Source organism: Bacillus rossius, chromosome 16, assembly GCF_032445375.1.
Source record: "Bacillus rossius redtenbacheri isolate Brsri chromosome 16, Brsri_v3, whole genome shotgun sequence".
NCBI lineage: Eukaryota > Metazoa > Arthropoda > Insecta > Phasmatodea > Bacillidae > Bacillus > Bacillus rossius.
Window position 1 is genome coordinate 12,475,516 of NC_086343.1, and position 20,871 is coordinate 12,496,386.

The 20,871-nt window shown below is 37.2% G+C and overlaps 1 protein-coding gene across 1 annotated transcript in view; it reads right to left on the minus strand.

Annotated features, from left to right (window-relative positions):
- LOC134540311 (uncharacterized) overlaps positions 1 to 20,871 on the minus strand; it is a 131,109-nt gene that overhangs the window by 4,958 nt on the left and 105,280 nt on the right. Inside the window, exons 3-4 of the mRNA XM_063382971.1 lie at positions 19,717 to 19,876; positions 5,340 to 5,476 (exon numbers count right to left, since the gene is read on the minus strand). Of these exons, the coding sequence (XP_063239041.1) occupies positions 5,340 to 5,476; positions 19,717 to 19,876 (297 nt within the window). The remainder of the gene's footprint in view (positions 1 to 5,339; positions 5,477 to 19,716; positions 19,877 to 20,871) is intronic.

Sequence of the window (20,871 nt, forward strand, 5' to 3'; positions counted from 1 at the left end):
TTATATATATATTTTCCAGAATTTTTGGTTAAATTTTAAAGATTTTCAAGTTGGTTTTGAAGGTCGTAACCTCAGCGGCTTGTATTTAATTTTTTTAAGGAAATTGAAGCCGATTTTGGGAAAATTTGTTGAGGAAAATTGGCATCTATAAATGTTCTGAGGGAAAAATGGAAAATATTTTCTTCAAAATGAGACATTTCCCTCAAAATAGGGATTTTTTACTATTTAAGAATTTTAGAGTTTTTTTTAAAATTAAAAACGGGATATTTTTTAAAATAAAATTCAAAATGGCGGTTGGTCACTGACCTGCACCAAGAACCTCACCTTGGCTCCTGCACCAGAACATAGTATTTTATACTACTCAGAATATTTTATTTTCATGCATATATATTTTTGATTATTTACTGGACTTTAATATGTTATTTACGAAAAAAAATAGAATGTGCTGATAACATCAAGGTCTCACATTAAAATTTAATTTGTCCTGTTTCCACGTCTGGTTAATATATGAAACGTTCTCAGTTTCGAGTTGTATAAAAACACACGTGAAAATAAAAAATGAACAAACATCGCGGCTGCAACCAGGCGGTTGCGTTGGCATCGCGTGAGTAATTTCGTGCTCCAAAACCTGTTAGCTAGGCACCTACACCCTTGATCTGTTTGATGTCGCACACTTCTGTCAACTTGTAGAAAAAAAACCATGGAAACGAAATGAAAAAAAGTACTAACTTGTGTAGAATTTTGCGATGAATGTGTAAATCATAAACAAGTCACCCACCCGTATCTCTACACTTGCTGATCAAAGAGCAGCGAAAGTTAATTAGATTTAGTCAAAGTGAGATATGTTCACCTTGGTGTTGCAGAGAAGGCGATATATTCACAAGCCTCGATGCTATCACTGCGCAGGATTGAAAAAAAAAAGAGCGTGGAACTAATTTAGGTGTTTTAATATCCAGCCAGTCAAACGAAACCCTTTCGGTCCCTGACGAAATAAACATCCAGAAAATTTATTGCTGGTAAAAAAAAAAAAATTAAAAGTTATCCACCAGTCCATTTCTCCCCGTTTGCGTTAATCTGAATGAAATATAGGATTCAATAATCAGTGCCGTATCGCTTGGTGTGAGTAATTATCGGGAAAAAGATACAGACATTCACTGTGTGCTGTCCGTGTGTTTAATATTTCGCCCTAGCATCATCATTAATTAGACAGAAAGCAAGGAAGCGCTGAGACCGGATTTGTAAGCAACGCAAGGAACGCAAAAAAAAAAGTCACAATAGTTTGATGGAAATTCGATGAACGTCTTATGTTTCTTACGACACGAAAATAGGATACATTGAAATGCCCACTACGGCCAAACTACACACTCGAGGCTAGTAGTAACTATACCACCGTAAAGCCCGCTCTGACGACGACGGAAAACGCTGGCATCAACGCTTCCCCTTCCCTCCCCTGCAATGACGTAACCGCGCTGCAGCGAACGCTAAAATGCGCAGTAGGCGAGTCGCAAGCGAGTTAGAAACGAAAGTACTTGGTCGATTTGCTCCAAACTACTTTGATTCTTTACGTTAATGCGTAAACTACGTTTTTTTAAAAATAAAAATACTTTAATATTTCAAGCACATAAATGTTTTTACGCAATCATCAAGGTACAATGCCCAAACCAAAAGTGAGGAAATCGAAGAACCAACGAGTGACAAACATTTCTAACCGGCCACCTGTACTTTCCGATACAGAGAGATGTCGGCTCAAATTCTTACTGTTCCTCTCAGCAATGTCTGGTAAACTGCAGTTGTCTCGTCGGTCCTCAGCAAAATGAAAAAGGCGCGAAGATTTCAAACGTGTCTGCGAAGAACTATGTCGTCGATCCGAAATTCAGAAACATTTAGCTCGACGACCTAGAACTGGCGAGTATTTTATCGTCTCAACAATCAGTGTCCTGGCTGAACGCTTTCTTCCACGCCACGTCAAAATGTTATAACTTCACGAAAAGCTAATCCGCAACAATCACGCGCGTGCGCCAACACTTGAACGATGACGTCACGGGCAAAAAAAAAAACGCTCAGCCACGATCCATTCGTTGTGGGTTCAGCCATCTTTGACGCATTATTAGCATGGTAGTTATTAGCGATCAAATCTGACGGCATTTTTTTGTCACACAAGAAAGTTCGACCGACTATCACTGTAACGGGCGAATATACGTTTTCACGTAAAAAAAAAGAAAAAATAATACGTGCTTGAGATGTTCTTAGTTTGAACACATAAAGGACATCAACATCAAGAACTAATGTTATTGGCCAGCCGACGACTTAAAATTCCCTACTGCACGCCCCTTTATTTTGATTGGTCTTTCACGAGAGCTAGAAACTCTTCAACGCTATTGGACATCAGAAACCACCACTTAAAATGTGGCGCACATTTCAACAGTCTGACAGTTTATACCGATCCGTAGAGACCTGAAAAATTCGCGGGTTCATTTCGTGTTATGCTAAAATTCAAAAAAATTATACATTAGTGCTGCTTCTGTCATTGGTTCACTGTTAATCTGGAGGACTGAGGGCCAATTAGAGACCCATCACTCAAGGAAGTGTCGAATCACAGGCCACCCGGTCGAGACGACTCACAAGTCAGCAGCCAATGAACAGTTGGCATTTGCCCGAGTGTGTAGAGGATATTGGAGTCTATCCTGGAGGTCATTGAACCCGCGAATTTTTCCTGTCTCTACCGATCCGTGTGTGGAGCCGGGCCTTAAAATGCGCAGTTGGTGGGAGAAGGGAGGAGGTTGGAAGCGAGCGAACACCGAAGCTCCGTCTTTGTTTTTTGTTTCCCCTCCGCTGCGGAAACGAGCGTGCGTCAAGGATTGGGGCGGGCTACGGGGAAGGGGAAAGGGGAGGAGGGATGGGCACCTCTAATGGTGCCGGCGTGACCGTCCGGCGTGAGAGGGGTGGAGGAGGGTGGAAGAGGGGGTAACTGCACCGCCCCAGAGGGGTCGTTCCACCTACAGGCACCTCGGCGGTCGTTAGCGTCGAACCGCGTGGGCGTTGCCCGTCCGCGTTAGCGAGACAAGAAGAAAAAAAAAATCCCTCACAATTAAAAAAAAAAATTGGTTGTCTGTAAAGTCGGTTTACGGACGATAGTTTAACGTGACAACGTCATAACAATACATTGATGGAATGATTGCATATTTTATGAATAAAATTGAATCTTTTTTATTGAATTATCACTATTTTGTATGGATACAAAGAAGGAGGGAGTGAAATGAAATCTACAATTTAATTGATAAATTTACTTTTATTTGCACTCATTAATTCAAATATGTTTATTACTTTGACGAAGTGATCATTTTAACTACTATATACATGTTTGCTATTTAACTTCTTCCAATCTGTGTTATTCTGTTTAGGATAGGACGATGATAGGAAAAGTAGGAAACGAATGGGAGTGTTTCAAGTTTAATGTGCCTCGAAAAAGTCAAATCGATGGTTGTTCCAATCGAGTGGAAGAGAGATGATGCGGCGCAAGCGTACAATGAGCGTAACGGGACACAGCGTAACGGGACAATGTGCGTAACGGGACGACACTTTTTCGTGCGTGCAGCCGGAGTTCATCAATTTATTAGACGTTGTCACGTCAAAAAATAGTGAGTCCTTCAGTACTCGCGAATTCGTGTGTTCTAATGTTGCAAATACACTTGTAATACGAAACTCGGACACTGAATTCAAAATATTGTGTTTTCAAAACTACATTTCTTGACGCGAATCACACGTGTAGTTTCCGCACCCGCCGCTTCCGAAATTTTAAACTATATTATGTAACGGCTTCGATAAAAGCGAAAAAAAAAAAAGACTTTAAAAAAATATAAAAACCCCCGGCTTCGGATCTTAATTTTGAAAAGGAATTTTACCAAAATATTACTTTTTTTTTGTTAAAATTCATTAAAAATTTGTTACTATAAATTTTCTCTCTGTATTTTTGGATTCTTTGTTTGCTAGAATGCGCCACCACCATATCGGTTTATTTTATAACCCACTAGAGTGCAGTAGTGTCAATTATAAGATCGTCAGCTATTGTTGTGTCTGCCACCTTGTCGCCCATCTTGGCCTCCATATTGAAAACGTGTAATTATCAACCAACAATTTTGGAAAAAACTTTAAAAATGGTTAAAAAAAAAACATTATATATACTTAATATATTGATTGAGTCGATCGATGAACTACTTTTGTTTGACTTTTGGTCTGTGCAAATATATAATTTTAGATTAGAAATAGTTATTAAATTAAATTTGACGAAATGTTCCTAAAGCGGCTCAAAAGTCAGCCACAAGTAAGCCGACGATGTCAAACTGACCATCATCTAGACTAATCATTGAGAACACAATGGACTCACAAATCACTATACAAGGACTCACTGTTCAGGATACGTGGACTCCCTGTTAATATATATGAAATCACTGTTGAGGATCCGTTTACTCACTGTTCAAGACGAGATTACAAGAACTCACCAACGAGGATAAAAAATTTACCATTGATAGACATAAGTAGTAGCAACATAATACTTGCGTGAACTCACTGTTTATGATACCTGCATCACTATGTACTCACCATTGAGGATATGTGTATTCACCATTGAGGATACGTGTACTTATCGTTGGGAATAACTGTACTCACCATTAGGAATACCTGTAATCACTGTCAAGGATACATACATATAATTACTGTTGAGTATACATGTACTTATAGTTGAGGATATTTACACTCACTACTGAGTATATGTGTACTCACCAACTAGGATATGTGTACACACTGGTGAGTATACTTGTACTCATCATTGATGATGTACTCATCGTTGAGGATATATATGGACTCACAGTTGAGTATACTTGTACTCATCATTGATGAGTACTAATTTTTGAGGATATATGGGGACTCACAGTTGAGTATATGAGGACTTACATTATAGGAAATGTGGAATAATCTCTGATGACGCGGGGACTCACCACTGAGGACATGTGGACTCACCGTTGCGGAAATATGGAAACTCCTTGTAGAATACGAGAACTCATAGGTTAGTGGACTCAGCATTGTTCATACGTGAACTCATCACTGCGGATAAATTGACTCAAAAATGAGAGTACAAGGATTCACTACTGAGGACACGCGAACTATCTGTGTGGATACAAGGACTCACTATCGAGGTTGCAAGGACTCACCATCGAGGTTGCAAGGACTCACCGTCGAGGATGCAAGGACTCACCGTTGAGGATGCAAGGACTCGCCGTCGAGGATGCAAGGACTCGCCGTCGAGGTTGCAAGGACTCACCGTTGAGGATGCAAGGACTCACCGTTGAGGATATGTAGGACAGCCGTGGCCGAGGAGATGTCGCCGACCCGGCAGGAGTAGTTGCCCGAGTGACTCTTCCTGGCAGGGTTCACCTTCAAGGTGGCGGCCACACTGCCGGGCCCCAGGCTCGTGTTCAGGCTGCAACAACCACGAGGCACTGTTAGTCTCCTCCAAGTCGCGCGGAGAAACATCACGTGCTACTAGCTATAACTACGTTTGGAAAATGGAAACCTTTGATTTATTGAGGAAGGAAAACAAAAAAAAATTGGGGTGGTTTAGAGTCGGGGCGACTACCACTATGTTTTTTTTTTTTGACGTGACAACGTCTAATAAATCGATGAACGCCGGCTGCATGCACAAAAAAGTGTCCCGTCACACTGTGTCCCGTTACGTACATTGTTCCGTTGCGCTGTGACCCGTTACGCTCATTGTACGCTTGCGCCGCATCTATCTCTTTTCCACTCGATTGGACTATGCGTCCGAGGAGAAGAAAGACAGCGGCAGCACAAAACTTACATCTACACGTGAACTGTTTCGTCGACTGTTTATAAAGTGAAGTGAAAAGTTAATGTGGTTTTCATTGCTTATTAAAACAACAATTTCGGCAATAAATGTTAATTATTCTTGCATTTTAAAAATCTGATTACTAGTATAATTTCAAGTATTTATTATTTTATTATTAAAATAAAAATGATTCAATTTTATTCATAAAAGTATGCAATCATTTCATCAATGTTTTGTTATGACGTTGTCATGTTAAACTATCGTCCGTAAACCGACTTTACAGACAACCAATTTTTTTCCCCCGTGAATTCGATTCAAGTTCCTAAGTAGGATGCGAGTTCAGGGTTATCCACGTACGTTGATTCTATTGTTGGGTTGATGGGCCGATGTAGACGGCTGCAGCGCGCTCACCCCTTTGGGCCACCTGGGCCGATTCCATGACAATTTTTTTTTTCTGGGATTCTTTCTTTCTAAATCTATAGTAAACGAATTCTCTCTGCATCGGAAAGTCTAGGTTAGAAGTGGATGTCACTCGTTGCTTCTTCGATTTTTTTTTTTTTCACTTTTGGTTTGGGCATTATTCCTTGGTGCTTGCGTAAAAAAAAAAATACTGTGGACGAATTACTGAAGTATTATTTTTAGGGATGTGCGAAAGTGACTTTATCCACACGAAATGAAAGTGAAAGAAAATCTATCAAGTTTCGCGAAAGTGAAACGAAAATGAATTTTTCTATGAGATAAATATATTCTTAACGAAAGTTAAGCGAAATTTTTTAATTAACAAAGAAAAAAAGTGACCAAAAATTTGCTCTTCAGTAATAAATTCTATTACATAAATCATTTTGGTACCTTTTGATGTATACATATAAATATTACTATTTAATATAATCAACATCCGCCCTGGACCACACAACACAGCCCCTTGTCACTCGTAAATTTCAAGAATCAATCCAGATCTTTCAGCGCACAGACTATTTCCTTTACAGTCGTAATGTCGCAGTCTATGATAATATATTTATCACGTGCATGGTACTGATGAAAAAATACGTGAATACTGCGGAACGGCCGCCATCTTGCACCACTGTCACACATGGCTAGCTCAGGAAGCTGTAGACCAGGCAAGGGACATGGTCAAAACAAAACATAACAGATGGTTGCTGCCAAGTGGTCATTACATGCAGTGACTTGTTGACCTTTTTGTCTAATTGGCTGTATATTATGAGGATTTTATATGCCAGTCAGAGTATGTAAAATTTAAATAAAGCAGACGACAATGTTTTTGTTTGGCTGTGCGCGAATAAAAGTAGGTACGTTCTTTGTTTATGTGTATACGGTAAATACTAAATAGTGTACTAACAGTTCTGGAATGTATGTTTTAGAAATATAGTACCTACACTACTGTTTGAAAGCAAATGAATCAGGTAATTTTTCAAATATTGCATGATTTTGTTTTGATACCTAGGCCTACTGTAATCACGGTTGAATTTTGTTTACTTTATCTTTCATGTTTGTTCAAATTATGATTTTACCGTATTTTCATTAACGTGAGTTTTTTTCATCACGACGTAAATTAATCTTAATGGAAATCTTTTTTCTAATTAATGTCTTTATATGATTTGCATATGTTATTACATTATTAGTAATAACAAGCAAATCATATAAAGACATTACAGTAGAATCTCAGTGCTAAGTACTTACAGGTACCTCAAGTTTTTGTACTTAGTACTGAAACATGCATACATATCTTTACAAAGAGAAAAAAATATATAAAAAAAATAGCTATAGGAGAGCCGCAATGCCATATGTATTCGCAACTGCGACTTGCTTTTTTCCCCTTGTCTAGTTCTCTTTTTCCTTAAGCGTGAATTGCTTTCGTTTCTTTTTATCTCCAGGATCATTCATATTGTAGCACAAATACAATGCGGTGTCTAAATAACGTAACCTGAAAATAAACTCAACAATAACAATAAACAATCCCGGCACAGACATCAAACAGTATTTTTAGCGTAGCGTAACACTTTCGTCTAAATAATTAATACTTCTCTCAAATCTCCGTCTTTCAATGTATCGAATGGTGTTGTGTTGCTCACGTCTTATACTACGTACGGTATAATCTATGGTTGTGCGCGCAACTGTTTGTTAACTTTGTTTTGAGAATTTAGAGGTTAGAAAATACGTTGCGGTGGTATTTTTGTATCTTTGTTCTACTACATTAATCATTTAGCTGGAAATTTATTTACCAGTTTAAGTAAATTTTGGTGTAGTAATGCCACGCTACTAGTAGAATTTATACGTTATAGTGAAAATATGATATTTTAAACTGAAACCGTTTTGCATGGCGAAGATACGATTTTTGGCGGGGACTTAAAAAAAATTTGTTAAGTGAAATATACTTTATAATAATGTACGTTATTGTACAGGTATTCTACTGTACATTTTTATTAAATTACGAGTTCTTTTTCAACTAGAACAAACGAACTTCGGTAAGCTATTGAACTTTCGTTTGGCTCGAAATATTTCGCTAAAAACGAACTTCGACAGATGAAATTCTTACCGAAATCGAAAATGAAAGTAGCAAAATTTCGATTTCGGTATCGGTATACCGAACATTCGCACAACCCTAATTATTTTACTAAACGTAGTTTACATTAAAATATAGTTTGAAGCAAATCGACCAAATAATTTCGTTGCTAGCTCGCTTGCGAATGAACGCTAGCCGCGCCTACTGCGCATTATAACATTCGCTGTCGTGCGGTTACGTCTTTACAGGTGGGGGGGGGGGGGGGGGTGGAGGAGAAGCGTTGGTGCCAACGTTTCCCATTGCCGTCAGAGCGGGCTTTATGATGGTGTAGTTATTATTAGCCTCAAGTGTATAGTTTGGCCGTAGTGTGCGTTTTTAAAATATCCTATTCTTTCTATTTTCGTGTCGTCAAGATTCTGACATTGACCCCCCGTACAAAACATAAGCTGTTCATCGAATTCACGGTAAAAAAAATAACTGAGTAACATTTTATATGTTTTTATTATTTTAAAATTTTAATTGAATGTTCCAGGCCTGAAAGTAAAATTGTTTTTGACTCATAGGTACGTTGTATCAAAGAATGCACATGCATAAGTATTTATATTTTTGTATTGTCTTGTATACATCACACATACATTAGAACCTACGTAATAAATGTGCACATTATTACGCACATAATATTTTTAGGGCATAGGTTATACCCAAATATGGGTTGCAGACTGGGGATTTAGGTAGATAGATATTTCCACATCTCACCTCAAAACATTTGTGGAAATATTGGTCACTATTCTCTCTAGATGATAATAATAACTTAAAGAGTCCACATTCATTTATTTCAAACTTCTAGCATGTGAAGTTCTTGACGTATAGTACTGAATTAAATTTTGGGAAGGAATAAAATTGTAATAATACTGTCAATATACACTGTTCATTGGTCTTTATTGAATTTCCTAATGTGTGATCTTTGCTTCAACGGATGGAAAATTTCAATATTACACGATAAAAACAACTGTTATGGCAATAAAAAAAATTGTTGAGACTGTGGTTTCAAGGGGGACTAGACCTATCTATCTTGCAGTTTCCAATATTTTGATACCGCGTGTAATAAAGCTTACGTGCTAATTATTTTTTTTGGTCTTACATGGCACAGGACTTAGCTTTGACTAATAGATAAAGTCATCATTTGTGAAGTGGTGTTGTTATCATGACAGCTGTAGTCATCCGCGTGGAATAATAAGTTACTTCCTCGCGGCACTCACCGACTAGAGCCTGTTAGTGAATATGTGGGTGAAACTAGGTATAGAAGTTCGGGAGACATGATTTATGTTTTGAAGTTCTAAACATTTGGATAAATAAGTTCAAAACTAGAATTATAGCCAAAAGTTAGAAAAATCCAAGATGCCCCTTTATTTTCAGTTCCGCTGCAACTAACCCAAACTTCGCAGAACTTTGATCTAAGTAATATAATTACGAAGTAGTATAAGTTTTAATTTTTTTAATCAAGATATATTTTGCTACTTTATTGCACACGTTACAATAAATTAAATATATTTTGTAGTAACCATTTCTTAGGATAATGGAAATTAAATTTTTGTATGATTGTCGGACGACATAGACATTTAGAAATCTTTATTGTTTGTTGATTTTAAGTATTTTTTTGACCCATGAGCAGAAAAAACTAAATTCCACCTTCATTCTATAAGAAATATTAAAAAAAAAGAAGTTATTTATGGTAATTTCATCTGCTAAAGAAAAAGAGAAAAAAAAACCTTGTGAAATAATTTTATTGGTATTTCAGACATGAACGTGGAACAATAAAGTTTAAATAACTTAGTACTAATTATAGTAAGAACGAGAAATCCCAAAACAGTTACTTTATTCAAACATAATTTTATTTTAATTGTATTAGTCCGCGACATTAATTCGGGACTAGGTACGCGAGAACTCAGAAACTTATCGGAAAGTTCACAACTGCAGGGTCGACATCCTAGAAACAGATTGATGCGTTTAAGTGGAGGAACATCCCAACAATAAGTTTTAATAGAAAACGCCATGTTAATAATAAACGCAAAGAAGTTGCCTCTTAAAGTTATTTTTTTGTTACATTGTTGGGAATACTGCGGTCTTTCGGCAAAATATTCCGGAAACTTTCAATGAATCTTCGGAAAAAACTTCACAGACCCCATTTACGTTACCATATTCAGCTTTATTGTTTTACCTTCATATTAAAACCCGAACTTCCATGAAAATAATTTTCCGCCATGCTATTCTTTAAGGACTCTAAACTTTTTTCATAAAATATTTGAATTATTTTTTTGGGATGCATTTTTAGTATGAAGCGTATTTTATTATTTATGAAGTTGAACAATAAGAAACACTTAATTTGCCCAAAACTAAAAAGAACAAATCGAATATAATTAAACATTAATTTCAGGAAGTTGTTCCGAAAACATAACTGAAAAAAAATAGATTGAAGTTACTTTAGTTATGACCTGAGCATCTACAAGACCAACAGTGACTATAAATTTTGGGTCTTTGATTAGGGATGCAATATTTTTATTCAATCACTATAACTAAAATCCTAGTATAAAATTTATGACCGATACTTTATACTATATATATATATATATAGAGTTTTGAGTATTTTGTTGTATTAAAGGTTTGGAAAATAATGCTTATGAGTTTTTGGCCCATATTATTCACATCAGGGGCTGGATATGCGTCAAGAAACTTACATTACACAACTTATCACTCATAAAAACACTATAAGATTGTGAATTTGTTTGAAATGATATGCATTGATTTAAAAAAGAAATTGTTGAACATATTAAGCATTGTTTAAATTTTACATTAAACTTTAAATTTAAAATTTTTATAACTTCAACTTCTACGATTTTACTATTTAAAAAAATTATCACTCAAATTAAAATAAGTTTAATTTACTTAATTTATTTCATTAACATAATTCACCAAACCCACTTACTTGGCTGTACGTTACAATAGTTTATTTTGTCTTCTATTGCTTGGCCTTAAGTAGCCATCAATATACTCTCTCTATTTCCCTCAGGAACACTTGATTTTAAAATATTATTTCAATACAAGTAAGGCTTTTCATGCCTGAAGGCCTCTCAATGGATAGCGACTTATACACTTAAAATAATTACTTTAACACTTGTGAAATACCAAAGCCTTGCCCAGGATTCAACCACGAAACGTTATGGTTCGAAGTGTTTGTGGAGGGAGGGAGGGGGGGGGGGGGCGGCAGTTCAAACTATATCCCCGGAGTTTATCGGAGGTAAAATAAAATGCAGTAATTTGAAGCAGAATTAGTTTGACTGGTTCTGTTGAAACACGTTGAGCGCAAAACCTACCGCGAGTGCTGCATCATAGGCCCCACTCACCTCATTCTAGTCGTTTCCCCTAGAACTTTCCACAACTGGGTGGCAATGTTTTTCGAATCGAGCCTAGTCGTTCGTGTTCGCTTCTCTCGTGTTTGTTTACACTGTAATTTTTTTAATTTTAAATCGAACAGAAATATTCATGTAAAAATACAGATATTTGTAAATTTGTACATTTACAAGAAGAAAAAACTGTATCACTACAAATAATTAAATAAAAAGTTATATTAAAAAACCTTTTTAAAACAGGTTAAACATGTAAAATCAGAATATTGTAATGACAATTTGGGATTGTGAATTTTAAATACCTAAAAAAAAATATTTGTAAGGTTTAAAACTAAAAATGAGTGGCGCTTGCAATAGATAATAGTAAGAAGACCATCCATGAAGGATGTACCAAACGACAGTGCGAGTCAAATTCAATGCAACACCATCTACTTACGAAGTTATGAACTAAATTTTTATGAGCGCCGTTAGATCGCTAGTCACCGTGAGCTTTGCTAAGCGGACGAGTCTCGCCAATGAGAAGGATAGGAAGTTGCCTGACCTAACTATATGACCGTGTGGCGGACATTTCTCCTGGCCCTGCATGCGTGATATAGGCACCGCCTGCGAGTACGGCGTTATGCATCCCGCAACACTGTAATGTTTTGCTCGTAGCCTAATGCCACGAATCCGGGGGCTTTGCTAAACCAAACCAAACAAACTGAAACGAACAGACAAACAAACGAACTGAAAAGAAAGCGAGTAAACAGTGCATTGTCATTCAGGTCTGAGCTATGTTCAAAGTTTTTAAGTCTCTAGTTCATCGGGATGTTAGTTTAAAATCGATTGGAAAATTTGTATCGAACAGATAAAACAGGCAATAAAGCGATTTAATAAATCGTTTTAAAAAAATAGTGTTCGCAGTAATACTGGGTTCGGATTCTTACCCTGGTATTTACGTATGCTCTGTACCTACAATAGTTAATGTTATTTGTAAACTGTTTCCTGAATAGCTTACCAGTATTAACCATACACATTAATAATAAAACAAAATAAAGTCCAATCATCCATGGTTTAAAAAAAATTGTGCTTGAATAAAACACCAATTAAAATGTAAAATTATGCAAAATTTTCGTACATAAGAAAATATCGAAAAAGTATTTCATATCTGTAAATAAAACATTGTAATGTGTTGTACAAAGTTCCAATATCTTTCTTGTAGTATTACAGACTATTTCTTGGCAACTGGTTTTCAAAGGAATCGTTTGTAAAAGTAGAGTAATTTTTTTCCTGTGTAGGTGCACTCTTGCGCTTATTTCACGCCGGGAAAGTAGGGAAACGCTATCGAATAATAAAATTATCGTTACTATACTCATGAGAAGTTTCAAAAGAAAAATTACCGTACTCATAAAAGTATCGAATGAAACGTATAGATTCCTTGAAGTATCGATAATTTTTTTCTTTTAAGGCCCGCTATACAACCCCACGGATGCGCAGACAGATCACGTATAACGTATACGTAAATCACGGAACGGAGTATCTACAATAGCACTAATTTGGACACGGACTCATACGGATTAATACGGTAATGCCGCGCGACCATGTTTGATTACGTAAGTTTAAAATACGTTAAAAATTGTTTAGAGTAGGTTAAAGAATATCTTGTGTTTTATCTTTGCTTTCTGGTTTATACATATAGACTATTGTTCATTTGTCACATTATTTGATAAACGAGACAAACGAAAAAATCAAATTTCAATCGAACAAAACTAATGCGAACGAATGAAAACTCGTAAATGTTTTCGGTCTCTCTCTAACTCATTAGCTTGATTGTAGTAAATAAAAAACATATGACAACATAACTTGTTAGGACTAACCCATACAACCATATTTTGAAAAAAGTCGGAACTCATTTAATTAAAAATACAAAAAAGATAAATAATTGAAATAGCTTGGATTCTGGGTTGTAGCCGCGTCCAAGGCGAATACATCATTGACGTTTCGAACGACATTGCAGTCGCCATCAATTGGGTAGAGTTACCTACTGAGGTAATTACAAGTTCTTCTGATTGGCCCACAGCTGCAGCCAATCGGGAAACACTCCTCTCAGGCGAGTGTATTAAAGGCAGACTCTACCCTGATGATGGCGACTGCAATGTCGACCGAAACGTTGGTGATATATTTGCCTTGGACGCGGCTACAACCCAGAGGCCAAGCAACTCCAGACAATGGCCGCGAAAGCCAGCGATCTTTATTAAGACAAATAATTGTATAAGGGAGTTACTCGATTACGATAACTGCCGAAAAAATAAAATGACTCACGTAGGTAAAAAGTATCGATTTAAAAGTGTCGAGTGCAAAAGTATAGGCATCGAAAGAAAATTATTCGATATAAAAAAAAATGTATCGATACTTTTCTCGTGTTCCTACTATCCTATAGGGGGGAAAATCACCACGTCGTGTTTACAACCCTCAGCGCGGCCACGAGACTGCAGTCTGGTTTTATCTTCTCGGATACAAACCCCTTTCCCCTTCCCAACACATACCCTTCTCTCGAGCAGCGAAGGACTGCCAACCCAGCAACATAAATTCACACACCCACCCGCTTCCTCGCTCACGCCCCGCATCGGAGAGTTCCACAGACGATCTTCACATGTTTCTCCGAAGATACTTCATATATATATATATATATATATATATATATATATATATATATATATATCACATCGGGGCCTACGTTATGCTCGGCGCTATATGGAATCCCTCCCTCCTTCTTCACAAAAAAAAAAGCACCAGCCATCTTGTCTTACCCTGTGCTCAGGATACCCTAAAAAAAGGATCCAGACAAAAAAAAAATCTTATTTTTTGAGGTGAGTGCCTTATTCCGCGTCGGGAATAACATACCATTTAAGTTTTTTAAAGTAATTACGTCATATAAATCGGTATACTGATGTTAACCACGGCCTGCGTATATTGGAGTTCAGCATGTGCCATTGATATTTACTGGGCACTACGAGAAATAGGCCGTGTTCGCGAACATTCGATTTCGAGTGACTCCACCTATTTCGAGAGTGATTTTGGGCACACACGCGTCAACCAATTTGAATTCAATAACATTCATTTTGAGCAAAAAACAAAAATAGTGATCTATTTTAAACCACGTTTGAAAATTAAAAAAAAGAAGGTTATAACATCTGTTGGACGGTGGTACGAAGAATAGTGAGAGTAAATAACAGTGTCGAGGCATATGGCGAATATCATGCCATAGGAATTAATTAAAATGGCGATCAGGAGAAAGAATAGCTTGTGAGGATTCCCACCCCCCCCAAAAAAAAGCCACTCGCTGGAGCCAAACGAGCCTGACTCTGCAGGGAGAGGAAGAGAACTAAGATGGCGGACATTGTCCGCACTTTGCATTCACGTCAAAAACTTGCGGCCGTGTTCCGACACAGCCCACCCCAGGTTTCTTTATCAACGGAAAAATTCTAAAGAAAGAAGTTGAAGGGAGGATAATTTTGTTTTGTTTGGGGGGGGGGGGGGGGGGTTATGTATATTTAAACTAACCACACTGACAAACAAATATATATATATATATATATTTCATGAACAAAAAAAAAGGTTCTCCTTAAAGTAGATTTCTCGCTTCTCGCGGCAATTGCGTAACAAATCATCTCTTGACTGACTCGATCCTGAGGATGTCTTGACGCAACGCAGAGCGAAACGTCGGTACAAGCTAACACTTCGGCGCGGCTTAACCTCTAAAATAAAATATAGTTTCTGGATCAAATGGTTGCGAAAAGCCTGCATCACATACTTTTATATGGTTGTTCTGTTAAAGCCACAAAAAATAATAAAAAAACTGACCTGACTTGCAATACGATACACTCACGTATGCGGCGGTTTCTGCCTCGTGATTGGCGGCCTTCCGCAAGGGGAAAAAAAAATACAATGCCTTATTTGGTCGTGATGGTCCAGGATGCGTTTGCATCCGCACAAAATTGCTGTGATTCGCGAATCGGCAAGTGGGCGTGTACCCGGAGGAAACTCGACCAATCATGAAACCACAGACGATATTACGGTGTTTTTTTTATAACACTCGGCTGGTCTCGAATTCTTTTTCACGAAAAATTGCACGCCCCTACACAGGTAGACGTTAGCCACTCCGCGAACGGCATAGATCTTAGGACGACCGTGCTCAGTATAAAAAAAAAGTCACAATTTTTTTTGTAAAAGTACAAAAAAATACTAAGAAAATTCTGCATTTCAATAAAATCTTTTATTAAAAATTATTAAGTGCAAAAGTATTGGCATCTAAAGAAAACTACTCGATATAAAAAAAGGTATCGATTTGTATGGTTTCAGTAAATGTTACCACTCGGGAAGTGAATCAATGGAAAATGTAATGCATTTACTTTCTATTTTTTTTCCTAACCTATATTTTGTAGAACGAAGCCTGTTCTCCTAATTCTAGGGGTTAGCCATGCAGGGAGAGGGTCGCTCGCACCGTGTGCTTGTTCTGGGGATTGGCCAGCCATGGCAGCGATTGAAGACGTGACTAACACCCCCCCCCCCCCCCCTTGTCGTTCAAAAATCTGGATTACAGGAAGTTGGTCTTTCTTATTTTTACTTCACCAGGTGACGCAACCCGACTACCCCCGCCTCCACGACTTCCGCGGCCAGAGCGGACGCACATGTCAAACCTGACGGGTTCTCGTACGTGACTCTCAGCTCTTGTCACGCAATCACCCACACGTCGTTGACAGCGCGGCAAGAGGCCCCTCAAAAGGCTGCGGTGCAAAGCAGCTGTGTTGTCGCACGCAGTGCGCGCGCGGTTTTCCTCCCCGGCGGTTGGCAGTCCTGCTCTGCTCCTGCACGGTAACGTACGTGTTCGCGCCGACGCGACGGTTGGAAACAAAACCCAAGTCACGGGACGTGCACGCAAAAAAAAAAAAAAGTATTGTTCGTGATCATCGGGTTAAGTGCCGTGTACGAACCCGGATTTTGCGTGTGGGGTGTTCAGGAAACGGCGATATTTAAACTACTTGTGTATCCCAGACGTTAGCTTTATGAACCTGGGCTGAGAGCAATAACTAGCCGTTCTAAAACGGCACGGAAACGGAGATTGATCTCCCAGAACATCTCACCATCGCGTCTGCTGCTTCCACAATGCGCGGGAACGTAAAAAATGACAACCGATGCGATAGCATTTCAAGGTTTAGAAATATTAATTTATTTTATATAATTATATATAATATATAATCATATATATCTTCGAAACCATAGCAGGGGCAGAATTTACATAAATAATAAAAAAACAATAGAACACTAGATATTCTTGAATTTGAATTAGTTTATAACGTATTTAGAACATGAACATAATTGGCTACCACCGCAGCCAAGCCAAAGTACTCGGCTTCTATTGGTCGCACGGAAAATGTGTCCGGGCGAGTTAATCCGTACGGGTCTTGTCTCCGTCTGCGTGCTAGTGTAGAACGGGCATAAGAAGAATTTTTACGTGTTCATAATGTTTGAAGAAAACGTGCGGGTAAGTGAATATGCATGTGCTGTATTTATGCATGTATCGAACACCTTTTGGGCTGTTTCCTAATAGTAAACTAGTGGTGCACTGTAAGTGCATCGTAGTGGACGCGGCCATGCTTGCGTTGCTTCCGAATTCTCACAAGGGATGCTTATGCATCATTTCATGTTTCCATTAAACTATAGATTTCTAGATGTGCGGCAATCGCATCCACTGATGCATCCCTATATTCACTTGCTTCGGATAAGTGTTTTATTTTGTTTGTAATATATAGCCTAACTAGCTAGTAACCCGAGACTAAGCTCGCACAATTTCTTAGTATTGCTAAAATCTTACCATTAAAAAAAGTTATGTGATTAATTCCAAACATTTTTACTGAATTAAATAGACAAAAAATTTGCCAGATGCATAAAATATTTATTTCATTACATAACTGTTTAACAATGATATTTTTGGAATAGTTATGCATAAGCCTATTTTTTGATATAGATTAACTTTCAAAACTTCTGCTTCAGAGTGTTCGAAGATATATTTTACCTTGATGAAATCTCACCTTTTCATTTCACGTGGTAGAAAATTAAAATTTTTTTTTTCTTAAACTAGCATCCAAATTATTTTAACAAAGTTTGTACCTATCATTTATTGTGGTTAGATATATTCTTAGAATTATTAAATGATTTCGCCTTATTATAAATACCTCCCATTATTTAAGGATATATGATACAATCACATCTTTATTTGAAATATAAAATACATATATCAAACTTCTTATACAATATATTAGTTGACTCTTAGTTTACTTAGTATTACTTAACAAGAATACCCAAATTTTTTGCCCCACGCCTCTTTTCCCACAGAGATGCCAAAGTAAAAATTAAGAACTAAGTAAATATGGCAAATTCTACTAACCAAACAAAAACCAAACTCAACCCTTTCATTTGTTTTAACCGCAGATCTAAACTTCAAAACAATTATAATAAACTAATATTTATATTGAGTTAAAATTAATTTTGCCAATAATGATTTAATATATTTCATAATTATTTTTATTTTTTTAAATAATTTTAACCCCTGTTAAGCCGTGATATTTCAGAAAATGTTGAATAACAGAAGGCAGGTTAATGAATGTTTATTAATCATTTCCTATTCCTAAATTAATTTTTATTTGATCAGAATGTGTTTTTTTTAATGTGAAAAAACTATTTTAAGATTTTACCTTTTAAAAAGTAGAATTTCAGCATGTTGTAAGAAAGAGTTGGTAGATGTTGCATGTCTGTAAATAATACCACACAACTTACATCCCGCTTGATTAGCTTCCGAGATACGACTTTTTCAATAAAACAAAACAAAAAAAAAATAACTTTTCGCCCCTTTTACGTCGAATGTAGAAAAAATGATAAAGGATTAAAATATATTAAATCATAATTTGTACTATATTCTTGCTCAGTTTTCTACCTTCATCTTAATTTTCTTGGATATATGATTTACTACTACAAAACCTAACGTGCCTTTAGGATTGAATATCGAAAAGACGTGAAAGAACTCCATATAATTAATTATTTACGTTCATTATTATATTTGTTACATCCAGCTCTCTTTGTTATGGAGCTATGCAATTTTTATGATAAAAATAACTTACTCCCCTTTCCCACCCTTAAAAGACGAAATCCGGAAAAACTGAAAAAAAAAAAAAATACAATTCGTAACTCTATGTGCTTGTTCATTTTTAATTTCTAACCCTTGGGACTAGTAAATTCGGAAGTATGCATTTTTTTTCTTTACTCCTAACGTTTCCCCTTTACATCCCTTAGGGGATGAATCTTGCAATTAATTAAAATAATAATTTTTAGTTTATCATTTTTACTATTTAAATTATATACAACTTAGTTTGGGTAATAAGATTTTTTAAAATAAATGAAATGAAAACTAACCCCGTTATAACCCATATTAAAAGACGAATTTTTATAAACTCAAAATGTAAGCAATACATAACTTTAGATGGAGGTTTTTTCTAGTATCTTTCTTCTAATTCTAATTTAACTGGAAGTGCTTAATTTTTGTTATTGTTTTACAAAACACACCTACCACTTTTACCAATCTTACAGTTTGAATAAAGCCAAATGGTAGAATAGTGGTTGATAGTTTTCGTAGGTGTATTATTCGTACCCAATTTTTTTTTATTGTGCTTGATTAAATTCGATGTTTAAATCATTTATCTTAAAACGATATTCACCCCTTTTTCACACCTTATGGCTAGAATTTCTCAAAATATAAGAATTGTGGTTAGTAGTTGTATGTTTATTATTGGTAAAAAATATCACTTGTGTTGGTGAGGTCTTCAGCTAGGTCCGGACTTGTCTGTTCGGACCCGGGAGATGGACTGGTCTGGGTTGTGTTGGAGTGGTTGTGAGAGGGGTAGAGGGGCTCTCACCTGATGCCCGCGGCGATGACGGCGTCGCCGTGGGTCCAGGTGACCCCGTCGCCCGCCTCCAGCTGGTCTGCCAGGCAGGTCAGCTCCACCACGCTGCCGGCCTTGTAGTAGCGCTCCTCCACCGGGTGGTGGTTCTCGTCCAGGATCACCACCTCCGGGGCTGCGGACAGCGCGTTTCCCTCGCTCAGTACGACCTTTCAATATATATATATATATATATATATATATATATATATATATATATATATATATATATATATATACTGTATTTACCCGAATCTAAGACGACCCCCAATTTACAGCCTCATGTTTTCAGGAAAAAAAATTCTTTATTGTATTAAACACATGCCAACAAATTAGATATAAAATTGAAAATGTGAATGTTACAAAGGATTTCAACCACCACTTTTGAAATACTGTTAACAGTTTATGTACAAACAGAAATAAATACCTATATGGCTCGTACTGTAACTGTTGGAAACTGTTGAGTTTCATTATGCTGATGCATTTTTTTGTAAAAGAAACTGGTCTATAAGATGGGAGCCATCTTGTGCTATAGAACATTCCAAAAACATCGGTCGTAACATGTGCAGCCAGTAACTACTGCACAACCCAAAAACATTGACCCCAAAATAGGTATGTTTACCTAAAAATCAGTGTATCTGAATCTAAGGCGACCCCTTTGTTTTGAATTATAAATTATGGTAAAAAAATGTCGTCTTAGATTCGGGTATATACGGTACTGTATAGAAGTCGCCAGCCCAGGTTAAAATTTCTAATACGGTTTGAGGTAGTTGGTTAATTCACCGCCGCAATCGCCACCATCTCTAGGGCATCGACTTGTGGTGGTCCCTAGCGGACAAGTGTCGAACTCTTCAAACACCCAACCCCACCCTCCCTCAAACATGCGTTGTCCTCCACCCACCCTCTACCCAACCTCTCATCCCTACACAGTTTTGTAACGGACAAACTCCCGTTGAACGACCTTGAGCTGCAGTGAATGTTGGGTGGGGGGTGGGTGCGGGGGAATGACAGCGGGCGACAGTGCTGCTCTCTAACGTGCAAATAACAACCTAAGACGATACAGGGCGTTACAGCAGCGCACTGCAGCGGTGAAGTTCCCAAGCTGCTCATCATACGCTCCTGAAAAACGTA